The sequence below is a fragment of the Hyperolius riggenbachi genome, chromosome 3, assembly GCF_040937935.1.
Source record: "Hyperolius riggenbachi isolate aHypRig1 chromosome 3, aHypRig1.pri, whole genome shotgun sequence".
Classification (NCBI taxonomy): Eukaryota; Metazoa; Chordata; class Amphibia; order Anura; family Hyperoliidae; genus Hyperolius; species Hyperolius riggenbachi.
Window position 1 is genome coordinate 122,543,252 of NC_090648.1, and position 16,761 is coordinate 122,560,012.

Here is a 16,761-nt window from a genome sequence, read left to right on the forward strand (position 1 = left end):
TAAGTGTTTTTTTTATTCTTAGATTCCTGGGATGTATCCTTTAAACTGTTACATTTACCCATGCTTGCTTCTAAATATCTTTTGTGAAACCAGTCTATGCAAAATGATCTAATGTGGAATTCTGATACCATAGTAAATCTTTAGATTGTAAGCTCGCAAGGCAGAGCTCTCTCTGCCTTTTGTGTCTTGGAATTCATTATACATTTCATTCATCGTGTTACTTTTGTCACTGTCATTGCCAATTCTGTATTTTGTCACTAAATATCTATTTTGTATATTGTTGTATTCCATTTGTCTGTATTATGTACCCCATGTTTGTTTCTTGCTTTGTACAGCACCATGGAATATGTTGGAGCTCTATAAATCAATAATAATAATATTTGCATATCAAAATGTGTGATAATTATATTCTGAAATCACTAGATTAAGAGCAGGGAGACATCTTTTTGCTCATGGTGGCCATTGTTTAGGAAACACACCATACACCTTTATATGTAAAAACAAAAAACAAAAACAAATTGAAATCACAATCTGACCAGTGGACAAAGAGATGTGGTTTGAGCAGCGATGAGATGGAGGGTGGAGGGGCACAATCACAGCAGCCAGGCACAATCATTTGGGATCAGTGAATAATGGCGCACAGCGCCTATGCATAAAAATGGCGCCGCATTAAAAACATACACTTATCGTTATTTATCGTTAGTAGTGCTTAATAATGGCGCACAGGGAAAAAAGAAGAAAAACGGCACACACTAACGTTATTTATCAATAGTGGCACACACTAAGGTTATTTATCAATAGCGCCCTACATAAGCCAAACTGCAGACGTTATTTAACTGCAAAACGGTGAATGGATTTAATGTAACACTGTCAAGGTTAGGGTTAGGCACCACTGGGGGGGGGGGGGGGGTCTTAGGGTTAGGCACCACCAGGGGGTCTTAGGGTTAGGCACCACCAAGGTGGTGGTTAGGGTTAGGTACAGGGAGGGTTCTGTGTGAGAGTAGGGTTAGGTATAGTTACAGTACAATATACACCACCAGGGGGGTGGTTAGGGTTAGGCACCACCAGGGGGTTGGTTAGGCACCACCAGGGGGGTGGTTAGGGTTAGGCACCACCCGGGCTGTGGTTAGGGTTAGGCACCACCAGGGGGGTCTTAGGGTTAGGCATCACCAGGGGGTGGTTAGGGTTAGGCACGACCAGGGGGGTGGTTAGAGTTACGCACCACCAGGGGGGTCTAGGGGTTAGGGATAGGTACAGGGAGGGTTCTGTGTGAGAGTAGGGTTAGGTATAGTTACAGTACAATATACACCACCAGGGGGGTGGTTAGGGTTAGGCACCACCAAGGGGGTAGTTAGGGTTAGGCACCACTAGGGGGGTGGTTAGGGTTAGGCACCACCGGGGGGGGGGGGGGGTTATGGGTTAGGGATAGGTGCAGAGAGGGTTCTGTGTGTTAACGCTAAATAACAGTGAGGCTTTAACGCTAAATAACAATAAGGCTTTAACGTTAAATAGCGATAAGCGGCAAACGGATTAGCGGCAACACCGTGCGCCATTATTCACAGGCGCCATTTTCAGATGGACGCCAATCATTTACATTAGGAGCAGAGAGAGTGGAGGCTTTAACATCCAACATTGCCACACAGAGAGATGCCCAAGAACCGCAGAATACCGAGGTTAGTGCAGCCTTGCAGAGAGAAAAACATGCCACCAGCACCACCTAAGAAAAAACCAAGAGGAAATGTAACTCGGACATACAGCAAGTTGACTGGTTATACAAATACTGTAGAAAATAAAGGTGCAAACAATTAAAACTGAAGAGAGTGTCTATCACCCATAGTAACTCATTTCTTAGCTTCACCTATAAAATAGAGGTACAGTATATTCTGGCGTATAAGACTACTTTTTAACCCTTGAAAATCATCTGAAAAGTCAGGGGTCGTCTTTTACGCCGGGTACCATTGATGCCGGGTGATACGCCCTATCCTGTTACTGACAGGCGCATGTGCGAGATCTGAGAGGCAGAGAAGGAGTTAAATAGGATACAAGGGCGGGCCAAAAGGGTGATGGATGTTTTATGGGCACAGCGCAATCTATTCTTCCATACCGCTCTGAACAGGTAGATAAGGAAAGCTGACCAATCCACTTAGGGAGAGGGAGAGCTGACCAATCCAACCAGTCAATCGCCTATATACTGTTATATACTGGGTACTACATACAGTACAGCACCGGTATCTGTTCATACATAGCATCAGTATATGATGTTTTTTTTAATTTTTATTTGGTGCGCGTTGGTAGAGTAGTCTTATACGGAGAGTTTATCCCAAACTCTATATTTTAACTGGAAAAGTTGGGGGGTCGTCTTATATGCCCAATCATCTTATACGCCGGACTATACGGGTAGATTATTCCCAGTTGCAGTTAGCAACACAAACTCTTCCTCTCTCTTTATAGTATATACTGGGGACCCCGTACTTCAGAAAAAAAAAGTCAAAGTGCACTGCTAGAGCATTTGGTTGGAAAATGGCTCCAGTGTGACTAACTACATTGCTAAAGGATAAGGAAGGTAAGCTGTTAACAGCATATAGGATAATAATGACTTAAAACATAACCTTGGTGGTGCTATACCAGGGCAGATTGGCACTGCTTAGAAAAGTGGCAAAATGGATCAAATGAAGAGCAAAACTGAGATTTATGTTGCTAGACGCACACATTCTGACACGTAATTTCCCCCAAAATATTGTGAGCCCTCTTCTTGCTGCCGACAACATTGTAAAACTGTAGGGCTATCTGTGCTCTTTCCCTGAGTAAGATGCTGGATTACTAATTGTGACCCCCTGATGGCCCTGATTTTTTTTTATTTGGGCATTTTAGAAAGTGAAGTAGTTATCAGTAAAGTGGGCTTAAACTCACCATTTAGGGGCCATACACACTGGTGCGTACACACTGGTCTATTTGGTAAGTTGAAGTAGAGAGAGGTCAGAGATGTTGGTTGGTGGGCCGTGGGCCCCTTGACATACACTAGGCCTCGGGCACCTGCTTTAGGTTACCTGGTGGATGATCCTGCTCTGGTATACTTTGATAACTGCTGGACCAACAATGATAAGTGTTGGGTCTGAAGCACCAGTTAGAGTGGAGAGCAGGCACTATGCAGGAGCAGTGTTACAATTAGGAAAGGGTCACTTGCAGCACTGCAGAGACTCTCCATAGTGGTGACTGTAAACGTCCATCAAGTTCAACCATAAAATGATACATGGATACGCTTTGTGGCACCTCCTTCTAACAGCCTTACTTTTTTTGCAGCAAATCATACAGTACATGTATTTTAATATGATTTAAAGAGAAACTCCGACCAAGAATTGAACTTTATCCCAATCAGTAGCTGTTACCCCCTTTTACATGAGAAATCTATTCCTTTTCACAAACAGACCATCAGGGGGCTCTGTATGGCTGATATTGTGGTGAAACCACTCCCACAAGAAACTCTTGAGTACATACTTCTGGCAGTTTCCTATCCGGGAACCTTGCTGCATTGTGGGAAATAGCTGTTTACAGCTGTTTCCAACTGCCAAAAAAGCATGCAGCAGCTACATCAGCTGCCAACAGTAAAAATTTCACCATATAATAAATGTCAGAATGTAAATCAGGGATTTAAAAGAGTTTACAATGGGCAAACACTGACTAAATCATAATTATTGTAAAAATGAAGCACTTTTTTTATTACATTATTTTCACTGGAGTTTCTCTTTAAGGCCTTTTTTTTTCTACTTCAAAACCCAAAAACATTAAAGACTACAGTATCCAAACCTTCCTTCTCTTGTTTGTATTCATTCAACATTGAAAAAAAAATCAATACCGGTAGGACCCCAATGTGCCTATAATTAAGTACACATGTCAGTCCTCTGACTGCGCTTAGCTGCTGGTTCTGTGTCTCTGACCTCCATGGAGCAATGTGCTGAAGCGGAGGTTGACATTGTAAATGTTAAAGGAGCACTTCATAATTTATCAGTAGGTATTCTCTGAATCTCAAATACATCAAGTGGGTCTTCATTTTTCCTTGTGCCAACATAGTATGATGGAGGGAGCAAAGTCAGAGAAGATATTTTAATGCAAATGGAAAGGGCTTTAAAATGGTCTGAAACTCCGACATAACATTCAATAAAAATGTGTTTTCCTACTTTTTATTACTCATACAGTTATCATATTTGCTTTTGTGCAAAAGTAATATTGTCTGTTTACAAATTACGAGTTTCCAAAGTGTAGTTTATCGTACCCTGAAAGCTGGCATTGCATTTTATTCAAACTGCTTTTTATTATATATTAACATCTTCTAATGAGCTTTTCTGAACTGTGTGTGTGTCTGAAGCACAGAGAGCTTCATAGAGAGTTCCTTTTCACCTGTTACACTGTGTTTACACACATTGTAACAACATTGGAATGTAAACAAAGATACTGTTATCTACAGTTTGGATGCGGATTGAAGCTGAATAGCAGGACAAAGTGCTTTTGTTTAACCATTTCAGCGATGTTCTGCTAAAAAAATTCTGGGATAGTAGCTTTCAAGCTGTGAGGAATCTTTCAAAGCAAAGTAAAAAAGCTGGCTTCCAGACCACTTTAAGTGCCTCCCTTTTTATTTAAAGGAGACCTAAATGATGAATTTTATTTTCCCCAGTAATATAGCAAATTAACATGGTGTGGTCTGATAGTAATTGTGTACAACCCCTCCTTCCCCTCCCCCCCCCCCCCCCCCAAACAAAAAGAAAGAAGAAAGAAAGAGAAAAAAAGAAAAGTTTTATTTAACTTCAGGCATGACACTTTGATTACAGTTCTGTCCAGCTCTGTATCAAGCTTGAAGAAGAAACATGGGTTTTGAAAGCTTGCAGTTCTAGAATGTTTTGGATAGTAACATAAATTAATCAAAAGCTGTACAGTCATTTAATGGTAGACTCAAAGACATGTAAGACAAACAAAGATAACTATTAGATTTTTTTAAGCTCATGAAACTATGTAAACAAAACAAAAAATATGAACCACTTCAGGATCCTGAATGGTTTCCATGGAAACGGCCACTCGTATAAGCGGCCGTTCCATGTCAGTGCACGGAGGGTGTCTCCGTGAGCACCCTGCGAGCCTCCGATCGCGGTTTGCAGGGTAAATGTAAACACGCGGGGAAGATCTTCCCCGCTGTTTACATACATACGGCGCTGCTGCGTAGAGGAGATCGGCAATCCCCGGCCTCTGATTGGCCGGGGATCGCCGGCATCTGATAGGCTGAAGCCTATCTGAGGCGGTGCAGGACGGATTCCACCCTGCGCCGCTCACAGGGGGAGGGAGAGGGAGGGAAGGGGAAGGAGGCCAGAAAGCGCTGCGGAGGGGGGCTTTGAAGAGCCCCCCCCCCCGCAAGCGCAAACAGCCAGCGACGATCAGACGCCCCCAGCAGGACAAAAAGGGGGGAAGTCTGATCGCCCTGGCTGCTATCTGATCTGTGCTGCGGGTTGAAGAGCCCCTGCAGTACAGATCAGCAAAACCACCCGAAACCCGGAAGTGGTTAAAAATGATTTACCTTGCACCTCCAGGGAAAAGAAAGTGGGTACACCCTTGCACAAGGCTTCAATATGGTCTCCATACTGAGCTATATTCTTCACATGTGTCTGGGAGATGGTGTAGTTCAGTGATTTGGTGGGAGCCTGGGGTTCCTGAGAAACATAAAGAACTTGATATACAGGATATTATGGTCAACCTATCACAATCAGAAAGTTTTGCTGGACTTTTTCCTCCCAAGCCATGTGTTTGACATTAGCAGAGCTCATATTTGAGTGTTGATGGTGCATACATTAAATAAAGGCGCGGGGAAATAAGGGCACACAGTAACATTGTTAGTTAAATATCCAGGGGCGTAACAATAGACCCTGCAAGGAATGCAGCTGCAGGGGGGCACAGAAGCTGCAGGGGGCCCCGTGGGGGGAAACGTTTATTTTCCCTGTCCTGAGAGACTGACAACTAAGGAGAGAGAAAAAAACTTTCTGCTCTCTGCACAATTGTTCTAATGACTGAATCTGCTCAGCCTTTCTACCCTTCCCCAAGTGCTGTGTACTGAAATGATGCTTGAGGAGGCTGGGCACGAAGAGAAACATCTTTCTATTCTCTGCACAATTGTTCTAATGACTGAATCTGCTCAGCCACTGATAACGAATTGTACAAAGTTTTGTAGACAAAGATTTGTAGACAGTCCCTCATTGTGCAGCAGGCACTTGTGTACAGCGCCCATCCCCCAACCTCTCTACTTCTCCCCAAGTGCTGTGTACTGTAGTAATGCTTGAGAAGTCTGCAGATACAGATCTGCTCCATCAGAGATGGACAGAGTGAGTGTAATAAGCTGAGTCTGGGAGCACACTCATCTGTTGGATTTCTGTATGTGTTTTCTGCACACCATGTGTGTCTGTATTTGGGAAAACATACGCATTTTATCACAGTAGCTAATGTAATTGATAAAGAAAATGTGTGCTTCACTGCTGTCTGTTTTTATCTGCATGGAGAAAACACAATCAAGGCAATTGAATAACATTGGTTCTCAGTTTACCTGTGCAGAAAAGTGTGTGTGTGTGGGGGGGGGGGGGAGAGAGAGGGGGCACCATCCAAAGGAGTGATTTCTAGTTACGCCCCTGTTAGAGCAGAAAGAGATATGAAATATCTGCAATTATCGTATCTCTATCTGGACACCTTCAGGTTGTGTCCAGCGACCATCCAGCTAATTTTGATATGACTGGCATTTATAGCAAGGATGGAAATATAGTAGAAATGAATATTATAATTAAAGGACATTTGATTCCATCTCCCTCTGCACAGGACATGGGGGAATGTTGCTTTGACAGTTAGTGGTTTACCAAAGGTATCTGGTTTCCCTAATGGTATCTGGTTCCCCTGACTTCCTTATCAGTTTCTTGTGAAGTCCCTATAGCCTAATAAACATGCTCAACAAAAGTCTTTTAACCCTTTCCATTCTGAGTTCTTTCCTAAAGGGAGTCGTTTCTGCTCTGAGTTTTTTTTTTTTACAGGAATGCACTCTCCCTCTTACTCTCTCTCCCATTTTAACATGGAACATAACAAAGTAACATGGTATATCTTATTTTAAAGAGCACATTATAACGTTTAATGTGACACTGCAATTGGACAGTTTGGCATCTTCTATTGGCTGGTAGCAGAAGAGAAAGCCAAGGTATGGTAAATTGTAAAGCAGTTTCCTGGACGATGTACTTCCTGCTAATTGATGTCCCCTGCGTGACCCAACAGCACACGTGGTCCACTAGAGGACATCAGTAAGCAGGAAGTACAGCGTCCTCGTGAGTATTGGTGCACGGGATGGCAGCGAAATCTGATAGCACGTTTCCCCAATGTCCCCGATCTCTCAGCAATGCGGGCAGCGGCATCTAGCCACGGAATAGCAGCGGTCTAAAAAGAGTTTGGAGACGTCCTGGAGAGTGAAGCCCTGTGCTGCGACGGCCTCAGCTCTGCAAGTACTGGTGCGGGGATGGCAGGACAAGCTGATGCCATGTGCTTCCCGATGTCCCGCAATGCGGATTCCTGCATGTGGTAGCGTAATAGCGGATGGCCTGATGTGTTTTCAAAGACTGGTGAGTGGAGCCCTGTGCTGTAATGGCCTGGGGGTTGCCGGAGCTGCTCGATCATACATGTGATAAAGGACCTATGGGGCACATTCGGACTATAAGACGCACCCACTCTTTCTCCCCATATTTGGGGGAGAAAAAGTGCGTCTTATAGTCCGAAAAATACGGTATATACAAAAAAAATCGTTCATAACAAATTATATAAAATTCTATAAAAAAATAATTAATTAAGCGAGTCAATGTTAATGAGGCTGCTATGAGTTTTTTAAAAAGCCATGAGTGGATAAATAAAAGCCAGTGCATAATTATATATTAAGAATCAATAAAACCCGATAGTGTAATATAAAAAAGCACATAAATAAATTCAAATAAATAGAAACTCTTGTTTTCCTTAGTATTTTAGTAAGGGGGCTTTTAGGACCATTGTAGCCCCTCACACACTCCAATGAGTTCTGGTTCACCATGAGCTTGCTGGTTAGTCTGTACCTCTCGGTGTTTCAAGCCCTACAGCATAGAGCCAAATTAATCCATGCCATGCACTGATGAGGATCAAACAATCCGAAACAGTCTGTATGCATGTTGGATTATTATGGCTCTGTACAAATTAACAAGCTGACACATCATTGCATTCCAGCGGTTCTGGAGGTGTGTTTAGCCTCTGAGGGCTGGAACCCACAAGAGCGGTTTTTTGAGCATTTTGGCAGCGCTGCGATACGCTAGCGTGTTGCCAAAACGCTCAGCTGATGTTAATGGTTGGGGCAACTTCCACGGGAGCGTTTGCGTTTCCCAGAAACACAAACGCAGGACCTGCAGCATTTTGGCAGCGTTAGCGCTTCAATGTAAAGTATTAAAACGCTAGCAGAAACGCTCAGCAAAACCTAAACTGAGAGGTTTTGCTAGCGTTTTGCGGTTCAGCACACTGTAACAAATGTAAAAATAATTCACAGGACCAATCAGGATAAAAACGCAAAACGCTACACAACCGCTGAGGAAAAAAATACACTGTTGCAAAACGCGACCGAAAACGCGCATGAATCCACTTGCAAACCGCTCAGACAAAACGCTAGCGGTTGCGTTTTGCGTTTGCGGATTTCAGTGGGTTCCAGGCCTCAGGGTACAATGGTTAATTTGCATATATTCAGCAGTGGTGCCTGGGAGACATCTCAAGCTCACTCCAACCTGAATTATCACAAATTCTTTCTGTTTTAAGAAAGCAAACTCTTGTTTTACATAAATAGAAAAACAGTTCTAATGAGACTTGGCCAGCTAAATAAAATAAGGTGACATGCTGCAGGGAGAGCTAGACTCATTTGAGCTGCGCTAGCCTGTATGTTAAAAAATAGCTAGTCACTAACAAGTAAGAGAAACATGATGCATAATATTGAAGCTTAGCAGCAGGGGGAGCACTTATCAGCATGATAATACGGAGAGCATAGCGAAAATAGTCTCATTAGAACTGTTTTTCTATTTATGTGAATTTATTTATGTGCTTTTTTATATTACACTATCGGTTTTTATTGATTATTAATTACATTTTTAAACATATATGTCAAAGACATATTATTACACTTGACAAATGAATACTTTATACATAGTAACTTGTTGTAAGTAACCTTAATCTTAAGTACAAACTTTATAACTTATTTGTAGAGATGTACCTTAAACATATTTATACATTCTTAGAGTAGATATACAGTAATTCTACATATATCTGAGGTAATATAGTTTATTTAAAAGACTGTCAAACTCTGTTCTAGATAATCCCTGAGAATTTTAATCTTTAGAATGGTTGCATAAAGTCTATATATTGCTTAATCATTTTTATATATAAATTTGTATTCTTGTGAGCTAAATCAAATCCAATCTGTGTTTATAACTTACATGTTGATTGTCTAGTGAATTTTACGCATAAGGGATTATGCCCATACGCATTTCCGCATGTATAAAAATAAGCTGTTGATTTTACACAAGTGCACTTGAAAGTACGCATAACTGATTGAAAAAAAATTGAAAAACGCGTACAAGCGTATGTCTATGCGTATTAACGACCATGAACGTGGACAAACGTGCAAAAACGGTAAGCACCAAAATAAAGCGCGAAAACGCGCAAGATGCAATTTTCCTAAATTATTCATTCTTAATTATGAGCTTGAAGCACTAGCTTTTATTTATTGACTCATGGCGTTTTTAAAAAAAATTTAGCAGCCTTATTAACGTTGAATCGCTTAATTAATTAATTTTTTATAGTATTTTTATATAATTGTTATGAAAGGAATTTTTTTTTGTATATATTTGATAATTAACAACCAATACCTCATGTACCCATACACCTAGAGTATATTGGCTGTGTATCCCTTTTTTAATAAAATTGGGACAAGAACCGTATATTTATATTTATTCTAATATTTATTCTAATATGATATACATATTCAGTGTCTCTATATATACTAATTGACCTGATTGAGATTATATTGTTAAATCACTATTATATAAACAAGATTTGAAGTTCATAAGCAAACTTAGTAATGTAATAATAATAATGTTAATATGTTTCTGTCATGAATGTATTTTTATATAATTGTTATGAAAGGAATTTTTTTTAGCATATATTTGATAATTAACAACCAATACCTCATGTACCCATACACCTAGAGTATATTGGCTGTGTATCCTTTTTTTAATAAAATTGGGACAAGAACCGTATATTTATTCTAATATTTATTCTAATATGATATACATATTCAGTGTCTCTATATATACTAATTGACCTGATTGAGATTATATTGTTAAATCACTATTATATAAACAAGATTTGAAGTTCATAAGCAAACTTAGTAATGTAATAATAATAATGTTAATATGTTTCTGTCATGAATGAATGTCATATTATTCTGAGATATCAGTATATTGAGGAGTTTCTTCTTGCTGCTGTAGGCACTGTTATTGGCCTGAGGAAGCGGGCTCAGACCCATGAAACGCATTGCCTGTGCTATTACTAATAAAATATTTTGTTACTACAAGGATTTTTCATCACTGAGGTAAGCCACCTCAATTTCTTTTCGTATTTAAACTGGTTTTAAACTCTTATCAACCACCAGGGCTCTTCTTTTACCTTCATTGCACTTCAAAATAAGAGTGAGAGACAATAGAGAAGTGATTACATAGTATATTGGGAGGACATGAGATCCACTCTTCTACTAGGCTTACATCCAGCTCTAGTCTGTTAAATCAATGATGTCTGGATTTCCTTGAGAATGTCAATAATCAGATTCATATCTATACTTTCATCCCAACCTGTCAACATGATAATTTTTATCTCCAAATTCAGACATCAAACAGTGGAGTGAGGCACGTAGCAACAGGGGGTGCAGAGGTTGCGACTGCATCGGGGCCCTTGGGCCAGAAGGACTCCAAGGGCCCTCCCTCAACTTCAGTATTAGCTCTCTATTGGTCCTGTGCTCATAATAATCACTTCTATATATACTTTGAATAGTGGTAATCATTAACAAACTATTCCCCATCCCATTCTTGCACCTCTGACACTGTAGTTGCCATTGGCAGGTTTTGGTGCGCCGTATCAATTGTTATGTATAGAGTGCTTGTGGGGGCCCCAATGTAAAACTTGCATCGGGGCCCACAGCTCCTTAGCTACGCCACTGAGTGGAGTAAATCCAGTCCAGCATGTTCACTGTATTATTATTATTATTATTTAGTATTTATATAGCGCCGACATATTACGCAGCGCTGTACAGTGTATATATATATATATATTGTCACTAACTGTCCCTCAAAGGAGCTCACAATCTAATCCCTACCATTGCCATATGTCTATATTATGTAGTGTAAGTACTGTAGTCTAGGGCCAATTTTAGGGAGAGCCAATTAACTTATCCGTATGTTTTTGGAATGTGGGAGGAAACCGGAGTGCCCGGAGGGAACCCACACAGACACGGAGAGAACATACAAACTCTTTGCAGATAGTGCCCTGGCTGGGATTCGAACCGGAGACCCAGCGCTGCAAGGCGAGAGAGCTAACCACTACGCCACCGTGCTGCCCAATGCTCATACAGTAGTATCTTTTGGCTTCAAATGAGTCACTGATTATGGCAATCATATTCTCGCAACAAATTTAGTCAGCAATTTATCTAAAGTAAAGATAGGGAGGGAAAGCTGACACAAAATAAATGTTTTTGCTTCCTGGTGGCTTAAAAGACGTTATGGGCCCAATCCAATTCACTTTTTTTCCTAAGTTTTATCCTAGGAGATAATTTTCATCTTCTGTTTAAAACACCTTTTCAGCACTCTACAATTGAAACAGTACCAAAAAGTAGGTGAACAAGTACAAAGTTATTCTGGGTGTTTTCTATTCATCATATTGCTCACCTTTAAATACAGGTGAGCAATATGAGGGGGGAAGAACCCACAATCGCACGCTACACTTGCGACCCTCAACGAATGTCGGACTGGAAGGTGGAAAAACTGAGGAAATCCACCTGCTGGCCAAGCAGCAGAAACCCTGTGTTATCATTCCCAGTAGAAACCTGCAGCAAGTCTACACTGTGAGCAGCAACACCTGATTACTGCTGCTTGGCCAGCAAGTGGATTTTCTCAGCTTTTCCAGCTCCCAGTCCAACACTGCCCCCAACCACACATTACACCTCAGGGGGTAGAATGGGTGGCTCTTCACAGCGCCCTCACCACCAGAGAAACCACCAACCACTACTACCCGATTTAAATTCAAAAACACACATGGAAAGTCAATGCTAATGCACCAAACAGCACTTTCAATGAATCTGGTCTGCAGAGCACAGCCAGTCAGCCAATTAAAAGACACAGTATGCGTCCAGATCAGCAGTACCGGGGCGTAACTACAGGGGAGCAGCTACAGGGGAGCAGCACTGCAACTGCAGGGGGGCCAGAGCTGTAAGGAGGCCCCAACTACTACTTCACTCCCTCTGATGCAGAAGTCAGTCTTTTAGATCAGGTGTTTTTTAGTGGCAACACTTGTTATGGGTGTGAAGAATACGATGTCCACACTGTGTTATTATTCTTGCAAGATGGGCCCTCAGGCTGTGAGGGTCACCAGGGGTAGGCAAGGGGGTAATCATTGGGGGACCCCATCAGAGTTTTGCTGGGGGATCCCATGATTTGTAGTTATGTCCCGATGATGTATATTGCTCACTTGAAGCTTTTAGCATTTTATGGATAATGCAACTCTCGCGCTGCCCCGACTACCACGTTACAATGTGGAACTGAAGGTCTCCTTCTAGCATAGGGGAGACAGTGAATTCAGTTCAGCCACTGCATATATCACTACTGCAGAGTTGGACATATACTGTGTCTTTTAATTGGCTGACTGGTGCTGTAATTAACAGTGGGTGCTGTTTGGTGTAATAGTATTGCCTTTCTATGTATGTTTCTGCTGGTAGCTTAAAAGGCATTTTATTGATAAGATGTAACATATCATGTACATATAATTAAGCCGCTGGGAAATTTTGGCATAGGGTGAAGCTGAAAAGCGGCTCACCCCCTCCTGCACAAGTATCGGCTGCATTAACCTTCTGCCGCCGCGTCACGCCAGTAGGCGTGGCCGCGGCGGCAGCCCCAGGACCGCCTAACGCCAATTGTCGTAAAGTCCTGGGGCTCTGTTTTGCATGAGATCGTGTGCATGGTGCGCGCGCATCTCATGCTCGGAGGGCAGAGCTCCGCCCCGCCTTCAGTCTCCGAGCGGCTATTGCCGCTCGGGAGACTGTTAGACGGCGATCACGCCGTCTATTTACTAGGTGCAGCGCTGCGATGAGCAGCAGCGCTGCACTGGGGACAGCCGTGTGATACGGCTGTCCCCCTGGGGGACAAGAGAGCGATCGGCTGTCATAGGCAGAAGCCTATGACAGCCGATCGCCATAATTGGCTGGCTGTGGGGAGGGAGGGAGGGAGGGAGGGAAGGGTGTTAAAGAAACAGGGGTTTTTAAACAAAAACGACAAACAATAATATTTATTTAAAAAAAAATAAACATGGGGGGAGCGATCAGACCCCACCAACAGAGAGCTCTGTTGGTGGGGAGAAAAGGAGGGGGGAATCACTTGTGTGCTGAGTTGTGCGGCCCTGCAGCTTGGCCTTAAAGCTGCAGTGGCCAATTTTGCTAAAAATGGCCTGGTCACTAGGGGGGTTTAGCCCTGCATTTCTCAAGTGGTTAATTACTATTTTCCCTCCAGGCTGCCAGGGACCCGGGGGAAAGACGTATTTTGGCTGCCAGCTATAGCTGGTGGCCAAATTACTCTGTTTTTTATAGTAATTTGGGCTCTGCCGTTTGATGGCGACAAAATTACTGTCTGAGCACCACTTATGGCGGTGCCAGCTGAGCTGAAATCTCCGGTGGTGCTTTTACTTGAATATTAAAAAATCAGTGCCACAGTCCAAGGATCATCCGTATCTAAGAAGCATACAGTACTTTAAGCAGCTGCAGGCAAGAGAAAGACAAGTCCTAAGTGTCCACAAATTCAGATATTTCAAATTCTCGGCGCTGGCCTAATCCAATCCCCAGTTCCAAAACAGTAATTAAGAACACATAATTAAACGCAAAGGCTTACCAGCTGGTGACAACCCATATTATAAGTTTGTATATCGAGCGTTTATGTTGACATCTCCGGCAGATCTCCAGCCGACTCTTACACAGCCAGTAAACGAAATCCATGGGTGTACAGTAAGTAATAAACGAGGAGATAAAGGGATCTAAGTGTAGATGTTTTCATTCAGATATCTCATATAAAAATCATAAAGGGAACCTCCAGATGCCACCATGAACCCCCCAGGGCCTAGGCCCCCACCTACTCCTGGGCACCTACTCCTTTGCTGGGATCAGGCAGCATGTAACATCAATTAATAAGGATCTCTTACCTGTCCTCATCTCCAGCGGCAATAAGGGCCCCCTGTACAATACCGCTGTCAGCCTCACTATGCCGAACTGATCAGGTCCCAGCTTGATAACATCATCAAGGCATGACCCAGCTCATTTAGCACATAGAGGCTGACATCGGTAGTGCACAGAGGGTAACCCAATGGTCACTGGAAACAAGGACCCACTGAGAGATCCTGATTGCCTAACGCTTTCCTGCTGCCCGATCTCTGCCTGGGGAGGGGGGAATGTACACGAACACACACCTGGCTACCTTTGAGGGGGTGATAAAAGGGCTCACCTATCTATGTATAATGGGCGGTGGCAAATAAAGGGGTACATCTGGCTATCTATGAGGGGGGTGGCTAATAAAGTGCCACATGCAGCAATCTATGTGGGGGGGGGGGGGGGGCTTATAAAAGGGCACAACTGGCTATCTATATGAGGGGGCAAAGGGATACATCTGGCTATACTGGAGGGAGGGTGATAAAGGGACACATCTGTATATCTATAGGGGGTTGGGGTGCTAATAAAGGCACACACCTGACTATTTACAAGGGTGACTGGTAAAGGGGCACATCTGGCTCTCTATGGGGGCTTATAAAGGGGCATATCTGGCTATCTGAAGGGTGTAGGGTGGTATAAAGGGGCACATATAGGTATCAATGATGGGGGGTTGGGGGGCTAATAAAGTAGCCCATTTGGCTAGCTGTACTGGGGCATGGTAATACTGGAGCACATCTGGCTTTCAATATGGGGTGGAGGGATAATACTGCATGTAAAGTATACACTGTAGCAAAGATCCACCTCTATTTTGAGAATCAAAAATCATCACCGTAAATTGCGACAGGAACATAATTTAAGTTTCATGATAAACAGGAGAAATAGCCCCCTCCCAAAAATTTTTTTTGTTTTCTTATCTACAGTAGCACTTCTAATTTTTAGATGTAATGGGTAAAAACTGAGAAGTCGTATGTTTTTACATTTTTTGGGAAAAAAAACTGCCTTGTCTTGAAAATTTATATACAGTGGGTTGCAAAAGTATTCGGCCCCCTTGAAGTTTTCCACATTTTGTCACATTACTGCCACAAACATGAATCAATTTTATTGGAATTCCACATGAAAGACCAACACAAAGTGGTGTACACATGAGAAGTGGAACTAAAATCATACATGATTCCAAACATGTTTTACAAATCAATAACTGCAAAGTGGTGTGTGCATAATTATTCGGCCCCCTTTGATCTGAGTGCAGTCAGTTGCCTATAGACATTGCCTGATTAGTGCTAATGACTAAATAGAGTGCACCTGTGTGTAATCTAATGTCAGTACAAATACAGCTGCTCTGTGAGGGCCTCAGAGGTTGTCTAAGAGAATATTGGGAGCAACAACACCGTGAAGTCCAAAGAACACACAAGACAGGTCCAAGACAGGTCAGGGATCAAGTTATTGAGAAATTTAATGCAGGCTTAGGCTACAAAAAGATTTCCAAAGCCTTGAACATCCCACGGAGCACTGTTCAAGCGATCATTCAGAAATGGAAGGAGTATGGCACAACTGTAAACCTACCAAGACAAGGCTGTCCACCTAAACTCACAGGCCGAACAAGGAGAGCGCTGATCAGAAATGCAGTCAAGAGGCCCATGGTGACTCTGGACGAGCTGCAGAGATCTACAGCTCAGGTGGGAGACTCTGTCCATAGGACAACTATTAGTCATGCACTGTACAAAGTTGGCCTTTATGGAAGAGTGGCAAGAAGAAAGGCATTGTTAACAGAAAGCATAAAAAGTCCCGTTTGCAGTTTGCCACAAGCCATGTGGGGGACACAGCAACCATGTGGAAGAGGGTGCTCTGGTCAGATGAGACCAAAATGGAACTTTTTGGCCAAAATGCAAAACGCTATGTGTGGCGAAAAACTAACACTGCACATCACTCTGAACACACCATCCCCACTGTCAAATATGGTGGTGGCAGCATCATGCTCGGGGGCTGCATCTCTTCAGCAGGGACAGGGAAGATGGTCAGTGTTGATGGGAAGATGGATGGAGCCAAATACAGGGCAAACTTGGAAGAAAACCTCTTGGAGACTGCAAAAGACTTGAGACTGGGGCGGAGGTTCACATTCCAGAAGAACAATGACCCTAAACATAAAGCCAGGGCAACAATGGAATGGTTTAAAACAAAACATATCCATGTGTAAGAATGGCCCAGTCAAAGTCCAGATCTAAATCCAATCGAGAAGC

At 42.6% G+C, this 16,761-nt stretch overlaps 1 protein-coding gene across 1 annotated transcript in view; it reads right to left on the minus strand.

The window, feature by feature from the left end:
• LOC137562213 (interleukin-1 beta-like) overlaps positions 1-10,740 on the minus strand; it is a 28,232-nt gene extending 17,492 nt beyond the window's left edge. The window contains exons 1-2 of the mRNA XM_068273546.1: positions 10,735-10,740; positions 5,561-5,693 (exon numbers count right to left, since the gene is read on the minus strand). Coding sequence (XP_068129647.1) covers positions 5,561-5,693; positions 10,735-10,740 — 139 coding nt within the window. The remainder of the gene's footprint in view (positions 1-5,560; positions 5,694-10,734) is intronic.
• Between the last annotated feature and the right edge of the window lie 6,021 nt (positions 10,741-16,761).